This window comes from Tachypleus tridentatus, chromosome 13 (assembly GCF_004210375.1).
Source record: "Tachypleus tridentatus isolate NWPU-2018 chromosome 13, ASM421037v1, whole genome shotgun sequence".
NCBI classification, from domain to species: domain Eukaryota; kingdom Metazoa; phylum Arthropoda; class Merostomata; order Xiphosura; family Limulidae; genus Tachypleus; species Tachypleus tridentatus.
Window position 1 is genome coordinate 216701619 of NC_134837.1, and position 22641 is coordinate 216724259.

Sequence of the window (22641 nt, forward strand, 5' to 3'; positions counted from 1 at the left end):
GAAGTTTTTAGAAAGAAGAGTATATATTAATATAAGCCCGGCATGGCCAGGTGGTTAAGGCACTCGACTCGTAATCCGGGGGTCGTGGGTTCGAATCCCCGTCACACCAAAACATGCTCCTCCTTTCAGCCGCGGGGGCATTTACAACTATTCGTTGGTAAAAGAGTAGCCCAAGAGTCGGAGGTGGTGGTGATGGCTAGCTGCCTTTCCTCTAGTCTTACACTGCTAAATTAGTGATGGCTAGCGTAGCGAGTTCTCGTGTAGCTTTGCGCGAAATTAAAAAAACAAACAAACAGTATAATAATAATTCGACCACACTTTATCCGTCACATAGGATTACAATTGACTAACAGAAATAGGATTATGCCTCTGAGCCATTTCTAGTAATGTTGTTTCTAGTGATCAAAAGAATCTTTACTAATCATCACAGTCATTATGAGAGGATTGTTATTTGATTCGTGACATGAAATGTAACGCAGTAAGAAAATGCAATAAATTCAACGAGCCAAATGTATTCCTTTTTTCTTTTCTTTTTTTTTAAAGGCCCGTGACCTTACGTATAGAATGAGATTTTCTAGTATTTTGGTGTAGCAATATGGCGACTGTAGCTCACAGATTAGGTCATCATCGTGTCCTCTTGCGGAGAGCTTTTCCTTCGCCATCAATTTTTAATCAAGTAAGAAGAATTAGTTACTTTAAAGATAGAATAAATTTTAATTTTTAGCAATCATTTATTGCAAACGATTCACAGATGCTGTGCAAATAAATTACCGGTAAGGCGTTAGTACAAGCTGTCGGTTAGGCTACTGCTAACCAACGAGCTAGGTTTACAATAACCTTCGCATTCACAAGCAGGTCGAATGTATAGTGCTTAATAACTGGATAAATTATATGTATGAAGAGCACAGAGAATACAGTGTTAGCACATATTTATTCGTTGTTTTTAATTTTGTGTAAGTGAAATAACATTTCCCAGAAGTGCAAAGTGTTTAGATCATTTTTCCATCCATTTTAAACTTTCGTTAAATATTAATTACGACTTGAATCCAAAATCTGTATTCTAACTTCTGGTGTATTTATGAAAGGAAAATAACATTAACAAAATTTCGTAGAATGATAAAAGAGGTCAACGTTCATGGGTGATTGTTTCGCCACCACACAATCCAAGCATATTTTAATACAAGAAAAATAAAAAAATGTCTATCACAGCTTGGAATCTGCATGAAGGTGTATTTGTAACAAATCTCATGTAGGTTGGTTGATATATATACGTATATATTTTTCTCTACAAGTGGGTTTTCTCATTATCATGGATTGTTATATATATATGAACAGTTCACTAAATCTGAAAATGGACTTAAAGTTGAGAAAAAATTCTGAGACTGTCTTTATCAGTTTGGGGCACCTAAAAAGTATTATTTTACCAAATGCCATGTAATGGTTAAAACAAAAATACATTATTGAATTAAATACCTAAAATTTTGGACTTAATAACCTTTTGACACCTCCAAAATGACCAAAAATGGGCATATTCCACATTTTTATCTGTATACATGTGGAATCTGTAAAAAGGTGTCTTTATACCAAATCTCATAAATTGGCTCAAATGCAAGGGAGAAATTGTTTAAAAATGCTAAATTATACTTTTTGTAGCATCTTGACCCCACAGTAATTACTGAGAGTGGGTAAGCCCACCATTTTTGATTTTCAGTGTATGGAAGTTTTAGAAAAGTCAATTTGTACTAAATCTGATGTAAATGGGGCAAAATACTGCAAAGTAGTTGACCATAAACCCAAAAATTATGCTTAAGTGTGAGCTCTAACCCATCTAAAAAGACTGAAAATGAGAAAATTCAACATCCTTGTATGTGTGTGTTTTATATTTGTGCCAGTTTTAAATTTGGTATCTTTAAATATGACTTAATATGGATAAAAGGTGTCTGTACGTTCTTACCAAGTTTTAAAGTCAGTCCTGCAAGAAATGACTGACTGGTGGTTGATTGAAAACTGTTTGGAAGAAGAAGAAAGAAGGAAGAAACAACAGAAAAATAGTGTACGTCTCTACAGAGATGTAAAATGAGCACAAAATGATTTTGAAAGAACAGTTGAAAATGAAATAGTGAGCTAGAGATGTTTTAGTACAGATATGCTTTATAATGTATATGGTGTTTTTGCTGCTGATGAAAACAGTTTTATGTATTAAAAGCTCTATGTTTTATTGATTCAGCAATAGCTTTGTCTGAAAGGCTCAGATATTCAGTCACTAATATATTTTTTAAATGTTCTATGAATTGGTCCCAGTAAATTTTGGTTTCACTACAGGTACACAGCTTACCTTGTTCAGAAGTTATTATTTGCTAACATGCTCTTCTATCGATATTATGGTTGATGACCCACTTTAGGATCAGGAAGATTATTATGCTCTTGATATGTTTTTTTTGTTTCATGAATGATTCTTTACAAAATATTAATACCAGATCAGACATTGCCTGGTTAAACAAGGCTTGTGCAGTTTATTCTTGTATTGCAGTGGCTGTGAAAAGCGAGTTAGTGGTCCCAAGATTGTTAATGTAAGTTTTGCTCTATGTACTTAGCTTACTCTGATTGGAAAGAAGTCATGCATTATCATTCTGTATGTTTTTCTATAGTAATTAATAATTTATACTGTTAATTATTAATTTTATTCCTTTGATGTATAGTAATGACCATTATAAAAAGCTCATATTTAAATCAGAATTGCAAAGTTGTGACTCAATGACAAAACCAACTTGTATTAAACTTTGGTTTTAAAGTGCTGTTAAAGAAATTGTGAAATTAGAGTTTTCCTATGTTTTCCTGAATGAACTACCAGTAAATTTGAACAACAAAATGCAGATGCAGTTTCCTTTCATTGTATTTTAAAATATTCAAACCAAGATTTGTTTCATCTACAGATTATTATTTTCATAGTGATTTTAAAAAAAATTGAAAGTTTGTGTGACACAATTTAAAAATATCAAAATAGCTCATTTTGCTTTATTTGTGACCAACAAGGTAAAATTTTCAGGTTATTAATTTTCTTAATAATGTAATTTAAGTATAAAATGTGATATATTTCCAGTTTATGGAAATATTCTGACACTTGTTTTACAATAAGTGATTGAAAAGTAATGATATTCACGTATGTAAAGAAGCATCTTTTGGCAAGTTGTTTACTGAGTATAACTTATTGCATCAAAAATTTATGGTGCAAGGTTACTTTGGAACTGAAAATTAGATATAAAGTAAGCAATTGCTTTATTAGTGGCTAAGAAAAATGCTATTTCCTGCATTAAAATGTTAAAGTTATTACCTCAAATAGTTAAATAATAATGTACTGTACTATCAACTTAAAGACATAATCTATGCACATTAATAAAATAGTTAAATGAATCTTTTAAAGTAATATTCATTATTATTTGCATATTATTTTTAATGGAATGCATATTGGAGTAATTACAAACAAAATATATTGTTTGGTAAGGGTAATTCAACATTATGATTGCATGTGTTATCTAAACATTTCTTTTCTACAATCAAACTTGTTCAAATATTTAGGGTATTATACAAGTTGTACTCAGCAGTGTTATTGTATTTACTTCTTTAGATCTTGTTTTTAGTTAAAGTACTTTATATGGCTTTAGCTGCAGCAAAAGTTAAATTTAAATTCTAATATATGTACACAACACCCAGAAGTAGGTAGTTTTGTTAAATTTTAAATAGCAAAAATAAAAAAAATCTGCTGGATTCCTCAGTTTAAGAAAGAGTAGATTTATGTCCCAGTTTCAATTATTTATTTAATAAGTAATACAATACACTTAATAAATTAATCTTTTGCACCACGCAAATGTCTGATTGAAACAATACAAATAAAATTAATTTACCTGGTAGTATGAACCATTACATTGAAATCTGTGACAAGGCAAGATCAAATGTAATTCTAATAAGATGTTTTAATTTACATTATGTTGGTGAAGGTAATGTAAACCTTCTCAACAACTAAATGGTAAAATCAAGAATGAAATTTCATGTTTAAATATAAATTGTTTTTAAAACATAAGTACAACAGTGACAAGTATATACTTTTCTAATGATGTCCCACAATATTTATTACATTGTAACTTTAAGTACCATATATTATTATTATAAAATTGTAATTGAATTAAAAAAAAGGAAAGAAGCTTAGAGCTATGAGTTCTTTTGATCTAGCCATGCCATACTTTGTGACACCCCTCAGTGTGGATTCCTGTATGTGGTGAGGGGACCTCCCAGGGAAGGTTCTGTTCTTTCAGTTTACCTCCTCTGGGATCTAAACATCCATCCACATGTTTGCAATGTGTGGCAATCCGTAAAGGGGAGGAGAGGATCCTGGTGGTTGAGGGGTCCAACTCAAACTCACCAATTTGGCCTTGAATTCCTTGGGTCAATCGGCTGGTCCACTTGGGCAAGAGTCAACCAAGTACCAGTGTTGGATGTTCTCAACAGGTGTTGTGAACATTGTATCTGATGCTGGTGTTTGGGTACAATGCTCATGAAACCCTGGTATTGCTGCAGTGTCCTTGTTTGGCACTGCAGTGCATCCCCTCATAGGGCTTCAAATAAAAACATTCCATAGGTAAATGACCATGTCTTGAAGATTCTGAGCAGCAATCTTCAACATCTGTAACACCTGTTGTACTTCATTTTCTTATACTACATTCTCTTTCAGACAGACCTTTAGGGCAGATGTCTCTCTTTTTCATTCAGAAGGGACTAGAGGGACTTGCTGGCTCTCTAAATTTGGTAAAGAAGCTCCTCTCTGGTGGCATATTGGTGGGAACATCCACATCTCAACACAGTGAACTCCTCTTGCGTTCAAAGGCGATTGGGGATATAAATATTAAGGTTACATCTCATGTTACTTTGAATTCATCACAATAAGTTATTGTTGAGAAGGACTTGAAGAACATCCCCGAGTCAGAGATTCTTGCTGGTTTCTCCACCAAAGGAGTTTCTGCAGTGAGGCGCATCTCCAATTGCAAAGATGGAATTATAATGCCGACCAGTATCCTCATTCTGACATTTACATCACCATGTTCACCTGCCACCATCAAGGCAGGAAATCTTAATTACAGGGTATGGCCATACATTACAAACCCTCTCAGATGTTTCCAGTGTCAGCAGTTTGGTCCTTGAAGACATCATGTCGTGGTTCCTTGACGCATGCTCGTTGAGGTGGCAGGACCATGATGCCTATGAATGTGAAACGGACCCTCATTGCATCAATTGCAATGACTCTCACCCATCCTACTTTCGTTCTTGTCCTAAATGGTTAGAAGAAAAATAGGTGCAGCATTTGAAAAGGATTCAAAACATCACTTACCCTGAGGCTTGAAAGTTGCTGTGCACCACTTCATTTTGGACGTATACTGCTGCGCTTCATTCCAATACTATAGTGGAAGTGCAGACAGATCTCTCTGTGCCTCTGAAAAAATTGTTCTCAAACTAAATGAAAAGTATTTTGACCTCCAATGTTATAAAAGCTGATGAATCAACTTCAACACCTGTCTCTGTCCCTAACATGCATTCCAACAAACCCCAAAATCCACATCCTTTGGTTCTGGGTCTGGACATTTCCTCGAGTATGTCTTCTTTTCAAGTCCTGAGATGCAAAACGATCATTTGTTCACGTCCTCAGTCGCTGGAATACTCTTCCAACAGCAAAGATCTGCCCAGTCAACCCAAGGCAGGATCCATGAAGGTTGATAGACCTCCCTCAAATAAAGACAGTAAAGAAAAAAAAGACATGGTCGTAAAGAGAAGGGTTTGCCACCCTATTCACCTACACATAAATAAAAATGGCCACCTTGATACAATGAAACTGTCTAGGTTTATGTTCTAATCTGGTTGATATCAAAGCACTGATTGCTTCCTACCATCCTGTATGTCTTTCCTAACAGGAAAAATTTATGAAACCTGCCAATACAGTTACCTTTTGGTAGTTTCATTGCACAGAAATAACAGGCTGTGTGATGGACGAGTGCATGGAAGGGTGGCACTGTTGGTTGATCAACATGTACCCACCCTGTCTTTGTCACTTGAAGCCTTGGAGGCTATAGCCATCCGTGTTTCCTTGGGTAGTACCATCACTGTTTGTTCTCTCTACCTGTTGCCTGGAGAGACCTATGATCAATCAGACCTTGATGCTCTCATTGAACGGTTGCCATCTCCATTTTCAGTCCTGGGGGATTTTAATGGACATCATCCCCTCTGAGGAAGTGCTGATATTGATTGGACGGGCCACTTTGTTGAGCGTATGCTCTCTGATCTTTCTCTTTTCAATACTAATTCTTCTACTTATTTTCATGCACCTAGTCAGTCCTTTACTGCTATTGATCTCTTAGTTTGCTTCCCTTCACTATTTTCCCACTTTTCATGGAGGGTTGACAATAACCCATAAGGCAGTGAACACTTTCCTACAGTTTTAAGAGAGACTGGCTGTGGCTCATGCTACCTGACCCAGTGCCCTGGTGGAAGCTGGATCAAGCAAACTTGCCCTCTTTCACTGCTCTCGCAGAAATTGATCCCGCTATCATCTGTAATCCATCAGCAGACGATTGTGTGGCAGCAGTAACTGACAGTACTATACAGGCAGAAGCTCATTGTATTCCTAAAACTTCAAGACGTTTTCCACAATATCCTTGTCCGTGGTGGAATCCTGCATGCCACATGGCATGGAAGGCTCAAAAATGGGCCTGGGATACTTTTGGTAGGTATCCCACATTCTCGCACAGCATTGCTTTCCAGCAGTCTCGTGCATATGCTTGGTGGGTAAGATGTCAAAGCCAGAAGAAATCTTGGATTAAGTTCACAACCACCATATCTTCTACCACCAGTTCCAAAGTCATATGGGACAAGATTTGAAAGGTTGGTGGGCAATATAATTCTCTTCCCCTCTCGATCTTGCTCTCTGATGGCCAGGAAGTAACTGATACCTGGAGCATTGTCAATACTCTAGATGAAAGCCTTTGCTTGATGTCCAGCACTTCTGCTTCTTCCTCCACCTTCTCAGCCATCAAGACTTGGGCAGAGCAAATACCTCTTTCCTTTCAAGCTGACTGTCTCTATGACTGTAATCATCCCTTTACATTGGTGGATCTCATACTTACTGTTCATCAGTCTGGCAGTACATTGGTTGGACCTGATGATGTACACTATGAAATGCTGCACCATCTATCTCCTGCTTCTCTTGCTATTCTTCTGATTGTTTTTAACTGGATTTGTCAGAAGATTGTTTTCCCTGATGCCTGGCACCAGGCTATTGTCCTACCTTTCTCTAAGCCTGGCAAGGATTCCAAGCTTCCTTCAAACTACAGTCCAATTGCTTTGATGAGCTCTCTCTGTAAGACCTTAGAAGGATGGTTGATGCTTGTGTTATTTGGTTCCTTGAATGAAACAACCTCCTCTCATTCACCCAATGTGGGTTCTGATGACAGCGCACCAGCATGGACCACCTGATTTCACCTGAAACGTCAATCAGAGAAGCCTTTCACAATGATGACATTTTGTATCAATATTCTTTGACATTGAGAAGGTTTATGATACAACATAGAGGTATGGCATTTTGCGAGACCCCCATATATGTGGGTTATGTGGCCATTTGCTCATTTTTATTAAAACTTTTTTAATGGACAGGAGAGTTCAAGTTCCTGTGGGTTGCACACTTTCCTGTTCTTTTCTACAGGAACTTGGAGTCCCTCAGGGCTATGTTTTGAGTGTCACACTTTTCAGTATAAAGATTAATTCCATCACTGAACAACTCCCTCTTGCTGTTGCAAACGGAGTCTATGTTGACTACTTTCACATCTTGTCAGTTGTCAAACATGAGGTATATTGAGCAACAGCTACAGACTGCCTTCAGTCATATACTGAAGTTGACCACAGCATATGGCTTTAACTTCTCTCCCTCTAAAACCACTTGCATGCAATTTTGCCCCAAAGGGGTATTCATCCTGATCCTGAACTCCATATTGGTGAAGTTGTGCTGCCTGTGGTCCCTGAGACAAAGTTCTTGGGGCTTATCTTTGACCGTAAGCTGACCTTTATACCACAAATCAAGCAGCTACAGGTCAAATGTACAAGAGCACTGAACATCCTCCAAGTCCTCTTTTCCACCAACTTGGGGAGCAGATGATGTTATATGTTAAAGATATATTGTGCTCTTATTTGATTGAAACTTGACTATGGATCGCTGGTCTATGGCTTTGCCAGGATCTTGGTCTAAAGATGCTGGACCCCATTCATCATCAAGGAATTCAGCTCTGCACTGGGGCTTTTTTGCACTTCCCCAGTTCAGAGCGTATATGTAGAGTCTCATGAACCTTCTTTGCACCTCTGCCGTTTGCAACTGTTTTGACTATATGTTTCAAGACTTTGCTCCTTACCAGAGCAATACCCCCTTGGGTTGTGTTTTCCTTTCTCAGTGGGCCATACTTTTTCAGAACAGACAATCTGCTATTGCTCGTTTTTGGCCTTCGTATCCAGGTGCAGTTGGATGAATTGGGTCTGTCCTTGGATAACATTGCTGTATCCACTGGTCATCCCACCATAGTTTCTTACAGTCCCCACATGTGACCTATCTTTAAGTCATCTGAGGAAAGCAGACACTCCCAATTGGAAATATTGTCTATTATTCACTGAACATCTTTTGAATCATCCTTCCATTCCTGTTTATACAGATGGTTTGTTGTGGTTTGGTGGTTGGGTGCAAAATCCCCTCTGCAGCTTGTGTGTTCACTGCTGAACTGTATGCCATTTCTCTTGCCATGGATCACATAGAAGCTAAGCAGTACTTAAACTGCACTGTTTATACTTACTGGCTTAATTCTTTACCGGCCTTGGAATCGCTTCATGCTAATTCACACCCTGTTCTTGTCGATATTCAAAACCGACTGGCTTTGATATTTATTCTAAATATCTACTTCTATCCAGTTTTTCCAGATACCAGGCCATGTTGGTATTCGCAGGAACAGGCTTGCCAACACCACAGCTAAATCTGTCTGCTCTGGCACTGTCACTGCTGTGCCTGTCCATACATGGACTATGGTCCTGTATTTAAGGCTCAGCTCTGTGCCAGTTGGCAGGTGAGTTGGAGTGAGCAACATGAAAACAAGCTTTTCCAAATAAAACCCTCTTCTATTCGATTTTGGGCGTCTTGGTACCTTAAGGTTCGGGAAGAGGAAGTTGTTCTAACTTGACTATGCATTGGTCACAGTTTTTTAACTCATTTTCTTTTATCTGGAACTGATGCACCAATGTGTTGTCTGTGTAATACTCAGATCACAATAAGCTGTATTTTACTGTTTTGCTGTTGTTACGGCTGTAAACAACAGCACCATTTTAGGCATATTCTGAACCAAGGTTTATCCGTAACGTTAGTCAGTGTTATTGGTGATGGTGACACTGTCCACCTTGGAAATGTTTTTAGTTTTTTTAAAGGCCAATAATCTTTTTAATGCTATTTAAGTTTTCTGATTTATACATTAGACTTTATTAATATGACTCCCTTTTAAGAATCAAAGTCCATCTAGTTTGATTTTGGAATTAGCAAATGGCTGTAACGTCAAATAACTCAGAACCAGGACTGGAAAGACCAACTTCAGGTGACTGACGGTGATTTTTGAACTTACCTATTAGTCTTCTTGGCGAGTTGTGATAATTACATTTATGCAACACAAAGTCCTTTTACAACTTGCATTACTGTAGTTTTACTGCTGTAGACTAGACGTATACATTGGTTTTAATGCAATTTATTTTTTTCTTTAACTTTGTTTTACCTTAATTTGCTTTTATGAATTTTGCTAAATTTACTTTAATTTTAACTTTTACCAGATGTTAGCTGCTTTGTGACATAAAACACCAAACCAAGCACCCATATTTTATCAAAGAATATTTAGGAAGAAAAACATTTGAATGTATCAAAGCATTTAATGTTTATTCCAAATGACATAGAACATGACATCTACATATTAAGAAAAACTTGTTTCATTGAAAATATACATGCAATATATCAAACCAAAGTTGGATAACAAAAATCTTTTTGGTAAAACTGTGAAGTGAAGAACAAAAAACTGTTGTGCAGAAAAACACATCTCTAATTGTCTAAATATTTAATATATTCACAAATGTTTATGAGGGTTAGGAAGTCAGCCAGGTTAACTGTAGATGGTACTTATAGTATGTATACTTTAAAACACAATATTTGGCAAGAGCAAATGTTATTCAATCCCAACAGAACATGCATGTTGGTAGTAATAAATTCTCCTGGTGCAGCCAGGTAGGAAGCAGAAATTAAAGGAGGGAACTGATTATAAAACTGGAAAGCATAATTCATTACATAAAAGGTGCAATAACAGCATAGGACAGGATAATTGTAAGATCTAAATACCAGTTCACTTTCCAGAGTAATCTGTTGCTAAATAACAATTTTTTCTGTCTTTGAATAGGATTATTATAACCAGTAGAAATAGCAGAATCCATTATTAGTCTCTCTATGGTAAGGAGATGTCAGTAATGTATTATTTTTCAAATGACAAGAATATTTCCAATGGTGTTCATTATGGACATCAGTGTTCCCAGTGAGTAAACTCTGCTTGCCCAACATGGGAGTAAGGAAAAAAGCCAGTGTGTCTTTCTCATGTGAGCAGCTTAAGAATTGTTGAACATTGCAAACAGGAACTGATAATTTAGAAATGCTTACTGCTTAGCACTGAAGAGCTAAGTGAACTGCTAATTGTCTTGGATTATTATTATCTCTTATACATCCACTCCTGTATTTAGGAATTTGTTTCATTAATTATAATCCTAATCATATATTTTTGTATAGATTCATTTTTGTGTTTTAAACCACATTTGTCTGGAGAAGGTCTAGGTATAACTTAGCTTATGGAGGCAAAAACTGAGAGATGCATTTCTTTAAATTTGAATACTAGAAGCAGGTTGTTTAGAGGGTTTTCTCTGGGAAAAAGTGAGTTTTGTATGCTATGCAGTACAGTAATGATTTCCATCCCCCCTTTTGAAGTTGGTAATACTATAGTGCTTGTGTTTTTGTTTCCCTCTCAATGCAATAATCTGTTGAGAAACCCCCATTTTAAGTGGTATGTGAAACCAACTGGGATATCATCAAATAAGTTCTTCTCTTGTATGACTTGAAGAACCATGGTTTAGCTTAATTGTTACATTTAAACCATCACATTCACAACCACATCTAGAACATTCCAAGTATATTTTATTGCTGCATTATATTATTTCTTCATGTTGTCTTTCATTGGCTTGGTCCATTGATCTACATTTTGAAAATAGTGCCAAACATCATACTTTTTCATCTAATCAAAACCTTTCCAGGGTGATAGTCTCATTGTTTTGGATCAGGTTGTCTTGTATGGCAAATGTTAAGTGGTATACAAAATGGTAGATAGTTCAAGAAATGAATACAGCTGTTGTTGTTTTTTAATCAGCATATGCACTGATGTTTTTTTTTTATTTACCTCACTTTATATTGCTTCATGTTGTGGAAAGAAAATCCCAACCATGGTTTTCTGATGCAAAAGGGACAGTGTGTGTTTTTTTTTCAGTACACAGAGAATTTTATTGAAGGGCCAGAAAGTATGAGATTGAAACTATCAGTTCTTGCTTATTTACACATGTATTGTATACTTAATGTCCATGAGTTGAGAATCATATCAATATGCAATACACAATCTAGTATTGCATATATACTGCATATACCTTAAAAAAATGAATAAAAGAAATATTTAGAATAATGCTTGATACTGTTTGTTCACAAAACATTATGAAATTAAAAACTTGTATCCAGTTTAATGAAAAATCTGAGTATGAGCTTTTTCTGACAACTGAGAAAAAATAAAGTTGTGTTTTTAAAAGTGAGGATAAAATGTTTATCACATGTAGGTATATTTAGTTTTTCTTCATTGTTGCTTACAAAATTAGCAAAATAATATATGGAAGAATATGCAGTAAAAGGTTTCATTATCTGTGATGTAATGAAACATTTATTAAAATCAAAATAATGTATGTGACAGTGATGTTGAGAAAACCCACTTGTAAAGAAATATATATGAAAAAACAGCTTGTTTGGATTGATAAAATATTTTATGTAGAAGAGCGAACAACATTTCGACCTTCTTCGGTTATCGTCAGGTTCACAAAGAAAGAAAGAGGTAACTGACCAGAAGCTGACCACATCTTCGGAAGGGGTTGTGTAACTGAGTGTTGGAATGTAGAGGGCAGTGTTAGATGTTTGAATATATATGTAATTTTATTTTATTATATTTAATATAGGTATAAAGGCATTCCTTTATATTGGTTTATTTTGGGTTTAAGTTGTTTACATCCAAAAAATGAAGAACATCCTATCAGACACGAATAAATTTAAGCTAGTACACACAAATCCAACAAAGACACACGAGACGTAACAAAACAAATCACTACTAAAAATGAAAAAAGCCAACACAATTTCACAAACACTTTATTCCTACCTACGTAAAACCGACTTACACCACAAATATACAGCATCCCCAAACCTCAAAAACGTTCATTACGATCAATAATGTCCACATATGAATCGTTTAATTACAATCTCGGTAAATACATAGCATGGGCATTCTCCAAATATGTAACATCAGCCAGCTCATTCGTCTAAGACTTTTAATTTCAAGTCTAATCTAAATCAACTTAATCATGAAGCCTTAATGGCCAGTTTCGATGTTATATCCCTCTTTACAGAAGTTCCAACCACTGAAGCCTGCAAGATAGCCTTAGAACTCTATATCTGAGACCCTAACCCAACTATAGACATTCCCAGTAACCAATTAGCAACCCTCCTAGAATTCACCCCGATAAAGACAAACTTCATGTTCAACAACCACAACTATATACAAACAAATGGCCTAAGCATGGGCAACCCAGTATCACCAGTTCAAGCCAATATTTTTTATGACACAAGTTGAAACACAAGCAATTAACACAGCATTACATCCACCACTATACTGGTACAGATATGTAGACGACACGATTGCGAGATTCACATCTGCAGAACACACACTTAATTTTTTCAATCACATTAACTCTATGCATCCCAACATTAACTTCACATGTGAACAGGAAGAAAGCAATCAAATATCATTTCTTAACCTCAAAATTACAAGAACCGATACACAACTTAAAACAGAAATCCACCAAAAATCACCCATACTGGACTATACATTCCTTGGAACTCAGCACGTGAAACAAAACAAAAACTCAACGTACTAAGAAACCAAATAAACACAGCCATAAAACTATGCTCACCAGATAAAATTAACGATGAATTAGACAAAATAAAACAATACTTTATCAACATCAATAAGTTTCCTCCACAAACTGTGGAAAACATTATACACACACCTAGACAGAAAGCAAAATCAACCAAGAAAAGTAAATATATCTCACGAATCAAAAAATCACGAAATCATATACTGCTGCATACCATGTATTCCCGACATCAGCAGACAAATAACTAACATTTGGCAAAAACTAGCAACAAAATATGACAGTTAATACCAAATTTATTCAAAAACCAGGCCCAAAACTGAGGTCTATACTATGTAAAAACTACACTGACAAATACCACACCAACATTATTTATAAAATACAATGTGATAACTGCCACGACTTCTATATTGGAGAAACAAGTAGAAAAATGGAAACCAGATTCAAAGAACATAAAAAGTCACCTTCACACGTTTTCGAACACTGCAAGTCAAATAAACACAACATAACCATGAAAAACGCTTAAATACTAAATAAAGAAACAAACATAAACAAATGCAAAATTAAAGAAGCCTTACTTATACAACAACTTAAACCCAAAATAAACCAATATAAAGGAACGCCCTTTATACCTATATTAAATATAACAACATAAAATTATATATATTCAAACATCTAACACCACCCTCTACATTCCGACACTCAGTTACACAACCCCTTCCAAACATGTGGTTAGCTTCCGGTCAGTTACCACTTTCTTTTTTTTGTGAACCTGACGATGACCGAAGAAGGTCGAAACGTTGTTCGCTCTTCTAAGTAAAATATTTTCTCAACCCAAACGAGCCGTTTTTGCATATAATGTATGTGACAGTTTTTAATCTCCAATTATCAAGCTTGTAATAAGTATTGTTACACAAGGCCTCTTTGTAACTTGATTTTAATCAGTGAAGCATCACTTAAAAAGAAAAAGAAGTATGTACAAAGTTATAGGTAGTTTTAGCCACAGTTAGGTACAATTGAGGTTTGATGTTGACTTTACATATGGGATATCTCATCACTGGTGTAAATTTTTGAATATGGCTAGAATAACAGCATTTTACTGTAATGAACACTATAACATTGGAATAGTATGAAGGTAGTTCATTGAGTACAAGTGTTTTATGTGTAGAACATTTAATAAGAAAGATCTTTGAAGGCATTAACTTCTGGCTGTTCTTTTTCTTATTTCTCCCAGAATGCCAAGATTTCTACATTTGGAACATTTTCAACAAAGAAAAAATTTGTAAGTATGATACAGCTATTAATTAATTTCATGTATTTTAGTATTTAACCCTTTTCCCACAGCATCTTTTTCTACATATGTCATAAGGCTTTCAGTGGGCTACATTAAAAATTTAATTCAACTATTTTCTTTTTGGTATACCAATAAGTACAGCATAAAACTGTTGCTAATAATTCGTATTTTAATAGTATATACTTTTGAAGTTCTTAGTTTTATAAGTGTGAGATTTGGCAAATCCTCTCTTCTCTAATTATTTACCACTCTTCCAAGAAGTACAAAATTTGTTGTAAATTTTTCATTGTGGTGTCATCAGTGTCAGGCAAAGCATAATTTTCATCACCTTCAGCCTTATTTGCTTATGGAGCCATGAAGTTCAAAATCAGACCCATCTTGCCACACTCACCTGTTACATTCTTTCTTTCAGAAATTGGAAAAATTTTCTCTGATGTTAAATACTGTATTATTTATAACCAACAGATAAGCAAAAAAAAAGTTTCCATCTATCAAAGGGCATATTAAGTTACATTGCTTTCTATACAGACAGTTGTTAATTTTACTTTCAGTTCAAGATTTATTCCCAAAGGAAACACATTGATTAGCTTAAAAAAATTTGTAACTGCACCTGTTGCATAGTTAGACATCCAAAAAAGTTGTTATTGTTAAGAAGCATTGCCTGCTTTTTGCATGTTGTTTTTCTGTGTTCTATGGCATGTTATTTAATTAGATAAAAAGTTAGAGTTGAGTTAAATGTCATGAACAACAAAATAAAAATCCCAGGTCAGTACTTTATTTCATGTTTTTCATATATATTCTGTATTTATCATAAAAGTAACTAATATGAAAACTTTTCAAGCTAGTTAAGGTTAGATTAAGTAAAATAAATTACAACAATATATTAAAAATTCCTAAGGTACATGTGCCAGCAGCAAAAGTAGTTCATGAATTAATTTGTAAAAATTAAAATGTAATTTGTACATTGTCAAGTGATTTACAACTTACATTGCCACAAATAGTAGTTAGATATGGGTCATAGGGCAATAAAATATAAATAAATGTATATATACTGTAATGAATTAATAGCTGTTTGGCACAGATAGCCTAGTTGCTTTGTGGCAATAAATGCCAACCAGTCAATTTTTGGTGGTTAAGAGGTTCGTGAAATTATCAATCCTTGTATCAAGGTAGAGAAAATAATAGATGAAATATAAAGTTTTACTGAAAAAAAATGATTGATATTTGTTAAGGTTTTTGGGATTATGCAAATAAAATTTCAGATTGTTGAGATAAAGAAAAGTATTTTTAATTTTAGTGTAGAGATCACTTTGCACTTGAAATAATAAAAAAACTATTATATATATTAATGAACAAATCTTTAGTAAAAGTACTTTATTAGAAAAATCTGTTGTTTTTCTTGTGTACAAAAAATTTGTAATATTTACTAAAAGTCTGTCAAATTTTGTTATGATTGATATACTGTATTAAAAGGTATAGTGTAGAAACTATAACAAGTACTAAGTGGTTATGAGGTCAATCAGTTTGACTGACTTCATGTTGAGAGAGTTAAAAGTATCACTATGATATTATTTGTATAACAGTTTGTATTTCTGAGTGGGTTAATTTTAATTATTCAGTAAAAGTAATGCAAAGTTCAGTCTATCTGATGAAAATAGAAGTATTTATTATTAACTATAACAGGCTGTACATGCTGTGTTCACTGGTAGGTCTAATTTCACAAACATTTCAAAAGAAATTCTGAAACTAAAGATATATTTAATTGACAAGAAAAATTCAAGCCACATCTTAAATTTTCCTCATAAACTTATTCTAAAACTGGTTGGCTCAATAATTAATCAATTGACTGAATTAATAAGTTTCAACTCACTTGATCTCTTGTTCATTGGTTCACAGTCTAAACAACTTGGTGATTAACAAAGTAATCTGAAGTTCTTATATGACACAGACTTCACACATAGCTTTGTAATAATGACAAAATAATGATTTCACAAAATGCATTATGTTGAATACCTAGAAGTTAAACTATAATATGTTATCTTTTAAATGATTTTCCATAAAGTTATACAAGAAATAAAATATTAGGTACTTTTTAAGGAAACATACCAAAACAAAAATTAATACACTTTATTAATTTAAACTAGATATTTAAGTTCATTGTTGGAGTAATTTTATGTTTAATAAAGCTTGTGTCTTTGATTAATATAGTCTGTGTAATTGTTACACTTACTGAACATGTCAAAGGTTTCAGCAACTGAGCTGAAAGCTCAAAAAAGTGAAAACAACCCACTTGTTTCTTTTATTGAGATAGGTTAAAGTTTTTCTGGGTATTAAATAATATCCCAGTACGTTTTTAATTTTATTTGTTATTAAATATGCTAAATGTTTGACCAAAAAGTGAGTCGGTACTCTGACACATTTTTCCAAACTTTTCTTTTTATAGTTCCTAAGTGTCACCTAGTAGTTTACTTTGCAAACTTTTTGTTTGTGTAAAAGAAATACCTGTATCATTCATTTTGTGTGTCTCTAGATACTGACAACATCTGGTATCTTAGCAACTGGAGCAGCAGGACTTGTATATGCATTAAATGAATCTGTTAAGGCATCAGAGTTAGAATTACATCCTCCAAAGTATCCTTGGACTCACGATGGAATGTTCAATTCCCTAGACCATGCCAGGTAAGAGTTCATAAATTGTTTTTATACCTGAAATTTTAAGTATCTAAGTAATGGTTATTTTGTATTGTTTTTATCTTGACTCTATTTCTACAGGTTTTCCTACAGGTATAGGTCAGAGTGCATGTCATCACATTTACATAAAAAATTATATTGAACTACAGTGTTATGAATGTATAGAAATAAGTTTGGTATCAAACTGTAGATTTTAATTCAAGTTTTAGTATTATACATCAGTTAATTTCTTAGTTTAAAAGTAAATATTAATAGAAAATTTCTTAATATTCATTTTTGTGTGTCACATGGTATGTTGAATGCAGCTTTGGTTCAAATTAGTTAGATGTGTTGAAGTCCAGTTACAAAGTCTATGGCCTTTTATGAAATAGAAACTCAAATTACTAATATTTAGTACAAGCTAGGATATAAAATAAAAACCTTCTTTCTTTTCTATTTACTGAGATATTGCTGTATTTTGCAGATCAAATGTAGTGAGCCCTATCCACCTCTTTCATTTTTGTAAATACTTGTTATGTACACCAGCATCACTCTGTCATGCTTATAGCCAATCAAAAGCTCAGAATTTCCCCCATGTAGTTTTCTCAGCTTTTGTAAGAAATAGTCTGTTTGTTTCAAAGTTAAAAAAAAAAAAGAGGTAAGATGAAATGATAATGAAAAAATATTTTTTTAGACCCAAATACAGCTTTGTTAGTAAGTCTGAGAAATTGCAGTGGAATTCTGTGGTATTGATATAGTAATTTATAATCTTTTGTTATTTAAAAATGGATAAATAAAACCTAAAAAAAATTGTTTTCCATGTGCAAAGTACAACAATGCTTTTAGTATGCAAGGTATGGTACAGCAAGGAAGTACAAACTTCCTAACAATTATAGGTGATTTTCTAAGCATCTGCAAAAGTTTTGCTTGGAAACCTCTATCATTTCTATCTGAGCATTGGTCTGATTTTTGTCTTGTTTGCTCCAGTCTTTTATATCCATCCAGTTGCCCTTGGCAATGTGCTCTCCACCTAGGTCAATATTTCTTCTCTCTTGGTAATGTATTTGAGCACTTCATTTAAATTATTTTATCACTTTTTCTTAATAAAGCATTAAGACCAGGATTCTCTACACAAGTGTTTGCAGTGATTAATGTACTTGATTGCCATTTTCCCATCACTCAGTGCCTTTTTGTATAAATTATGCAGGGTGTTCGGAAAGTCACTGTGCACTTATATATTTATTAACAGACATGTTTCAATATAGAATACAGGAGGTAAATATGAATGACAATTATAAACAATGTTGAAAGTGACTCCCGTTGACATCAGTACAGGCTTGGATCCTTCTTATTTTGTTTCAAAACACCACTATGAGTTGCTGGCTTGAAATAGACAATAAAATATGATTACAAAACTGCATAGTGACTTTCTGAACACCCTGTATTTAATAATTATTATTTAAAAAACTTGTGACATGCAGTTTTCAGACATGAATTTATAGGTTACTGTTCTAGCATGGAGGTTTGTCAAACCCTCCTGTATTCTTCTTCTGTTATCTAGCATTTCTCAAAGGGGGAGACATATATTCAGTCTGGGGTTGTCTCTCTAGGGAATTCTGAAGTTATTTTTGTCAATGAACCAGGATAATCTGAGAGAATTTGGACTCTTTTTCTGCTGCACCTTTGGTTACTGGGTCAGCTTCTCACAAGGCTAATTTGGATTAGCTTCTTTCTGCTCCATTTCTTCAGTTAGTCAGTTGGATTGGGAGGTTTTCTCCTGTTGCCTTTAAATCTACCACTTTCTTACTGACTAAAAGGTTCTAGGGTGACTATGTTTTCCTCCTTCACCTAATATTGCTGTTCATGTTGGGAATTTTACTGCTCTATTGTGAACAGAATAGATGCATATATATATATATATATATATACACACACACACACCTCTTCCTCATCATTTGTCTGAATAGGAATCTTTAGCTTACCATCTTCAGATGGACTTGTGTTTTTATTCTACAGACTATGTCCTCTTTTGGATATGTGGAGTTCCAGACTGGACTCTGTGATCACTTTGGTCAGATCACAATTTCTGTGATTCGTTTGCCTCAGGAATCTCGCCCTCCATGTTATTTTGAGGATGGTTTGGGTCTTTTGTTGATTTCTACCTTGCTAAAATTCTCAGTTTCTGCTCTTTCTCTTGTTTTCTGGCTTGTATGTTGTTGGAGTTTATAGGATAGAGATGCCTTGATGGACAGAGTTTGTCTACCTGATGTAGCCCTTTGTGAGGTTCCTTTTCTTCCTCCCTTGATGCTTGCAGGCATCCCAGAAGTGTTGAAATTGCAAATTTATGCTACTTGTTTGCTTTTTTTTTTCCTTTTTGTTGTGTTTTGCCTCTGGTAAGGGGGTACATTCTGTAAAAAAACATTATTGTAAGAAATTTTAGGTATCATACAAATGAAAATTGTAATTTTTTTTAAATAGATTTTTTATTAAATGTGTATTAATATGACCCTTATTGTAGGGTTTATTAATGTATATTAAAGTAATTTTTTTATTATTATTCCTGTCAATTTTGAAAATAGAGCAGTTCTACCATGTTCTGCCTGGTAAGAAATATGTGTAAAGACATCTAGAGGTCTAGATTTATTGCAAGGGAAAATGATCATGATTTATTTAAGCAGTTCCACAGTGATCTTATAAACTTCCTCTTCAAGAGGGCCCACTTATTCTTTTTTACCTCTTCCTTTTTTTTTATGGAGGCAACCTTCACCCTTTATTCTACACCCAAACTTTTCCAAGCTTAAACTTCACTTATGCAATATTTCCTAGATCATCAGGGTTTAACTTCTAAAGTTGCCTTGTATATATTTCAATCTGTCTTTAGATATACAATGACCATTTATCAACAAGAATGGCACACTTTTAGCCTAGACAGTTGTGTCTTGCAAGGAGATTAAACCCACTTCACCTTAACGTACTTATCATATCTTTTTTTGACTCGGATCTTTGTCTGCTTTCACTTTATATAAGGCAACTTTAAACATCAGAAAGTATTTGACTCTCCAGTGCTATCTGGCCTTCTTCCATCATTTAGAGTTTTACTTTCCAAAGGGCCTTTCTGTTACCCAGTTGGGGATATTAGGGTGGTATTACAGTTTGTCTGGACATCCATTCGAGCCTTTAGCCTCATATATCACATATCACATTTCCCTTAAAGGATATTTGTTATTGCTTCTGGTATGTGAATGTCATAGGTTGGAGTAATTTCCATTCCACCACTTGTGTACAGTATTTTTTTATCACTCCACTTCTGCCCTTTCTTTCTAAGACTCTTGCAGTTAAAAAAGGTGATAAATCTGTCTCACCAATTCTTTTGCCAGCTATTTCTCACCTTTACGACTGTTCAGACTCTGATTATCTGTTATGTCCTGTCAGAGCCATAAAGCATTTGTGTGGCTTGCCTTAACCCTTTTTGGGGTGATGGAACTTGACTTTTTATTCATTGGGATCCTTAAGTTTTTCAGAGAGTTACTTCCAGTTACTTTGACAAAGTGGCTTTGTAAATATCCATATTGCTTATTCTGGACCTTCTTTACAGGTAAAGTAACTTCTGAGAGTAATGTTTCATCAGATTACTCACATTTTTGTCTTTTGCTGCCCACTGGAGACAGAGAACATTGTATTGGCTGGTGTGTGTGCTCTTCTCCCAATATTTTTCCCTCACATTCTTTATGTGACCTGGCAGTGTCTTCTTGTGAGGCTTTTCAACTACTCCTTGTGACTGTTTTAGACAGCAACTGCTAGATTATATGGCAGAATGAGTATTTTTGTCCTCTTCTTATCTTCTACCATCAGGGTAATTGTCAGCAGGTGGTATGTTTTAGAAGTTAACATTTTTATAAATTTAAAATGTATTTCCAATAATACTTACCCCAGCTGACACTCCCCACTAAAATCCAGTGTTAGTGACTTGGATTGTGTTAGTGTTGAAAAATTATAAAATTATCTGACTAAGGTACTTATAATGAGTATCAGAATAGAGGGCACATTGACACAGGTGGAGAGTGTGTCATAAAGGGGTGGAAAAGACTGAACCAAGTAAGATAAAATCAGACCAGTTCTTAGATGGACAAAGATGGAAATCCTGGTGGTTGACTAATAGCTATAAGTGTCAACAGAGGTAGGTATTGTTATAAATAAGTTTTTAATTGAGGAAAATGTTAACATTCAGTTTTTCTAAATGTTCATTTAAATGTGTCATAATTGCATCCTCAACTCGAAAAGAAGCTGTTTGATAGCAGATTTTCATTTTTGCTCTGTACCTCTTTTTTTTTAATTGATTTTTCATTAAATATAAGTGAAAATATAAATTCAAATGGTACAGTACGTGTAAACACAAAATATTAAGAAATGAGAAATATTTTGATGATGAGCAGTTCTACAACTTGTAGGAATTAAATTTCATTGAATTTCAAGTTAATTAATTTTACAGATTGCAAATCAAACTCAAGTCAATTTGAAACTAATTAAAAGTTGAAGTTTTGGATGAGCTACATCAGATGTTACCACCATTGAATGAAAGCATACATTCTGACTGATACTTGGACTAGAGCGAGTTAATTTTGCCAGCTTTCAAATTAATGTATAGAAGGTCATGTTTACATAGGGAATGGCCCAGTTTCAAACAATATAACTTATAGGTATGCAGTTGGAATCTTTGTTCTACTTTTAAATGCATATATAAATTCCATTAGAGGCATAGTGTGTTTTAAGATCTATTGTAATATCATTGGGAATATTTTCCATATTTAATGTAAACAATTTGTTTTCCTGACCAGCCTTTGCAGTTTCCTAAATTTAATGAAATTTCATTTTTTGGGTAAGTTTCAATTGCTAGTAGTCTGTGACATTAATATTCATTACACTGGTGACCCTTTTTGTAAGAGTTATTAATATATGTGAAAAAAATTATTTTTTTTATTCCTGTCATTTTTGATAGAGCAATTCTGCTGTCTTCTGAATTAAATTAGAATGCTAGCATTAGACTGAAAGATATTGAAGGTTTATTACAGGGTGTTCTACAGAAATGTATACACACTTTGAATGATTATAAATACAATGTTTAATTAAGATATATCTAGGTTTTATAATCGAAGATTAAGAAGACAAGTGTAGAATCTTTTGAGTTATCGCAGGTGTTCGAACTGATGACCGTTCTGATCCAGGCATGAGCTAATTATGTCAACAGATGGAATTGCAAACTTCACAAATCATTTTATTTGGTATTTGGGTGCATTCTCTTTCAATTGCTGCTTTCAGCTCATTGATTATTGCAGGTTTTGTGCTATAAACCT

The 22641-nt window shown here is 34.2% G+C and overlaps 1 protein-coding gene across 1 annotated transcript in view; it reads left to right on the forward strand.

Annotated features, from left to right (window-relative positions):
- The first annotated feature begins 333 nt into the window (after positions 1–333).
- Positions 334–22641, forward strand: part of Cyt-c1 (Cytochrome c1) — a 37244-nt gene continuing 14936 nt past the window's right edge. The window contains exons 1-3 of the mRNA XM_076480228.1: positions 334–676; positions 14561–14608; positions 17151–17299. Coding sequence (XP_076336343.1) covers positions 596–676; positions 14561–14608; positions 17151–17299 — 278 coding nt within the window. The 5' untranslated portion in view covers positions 334–595. The remainder of the gene's footprint in view (positions 677–14560; positions 14609–17150; positions 17300–22641) is intronic.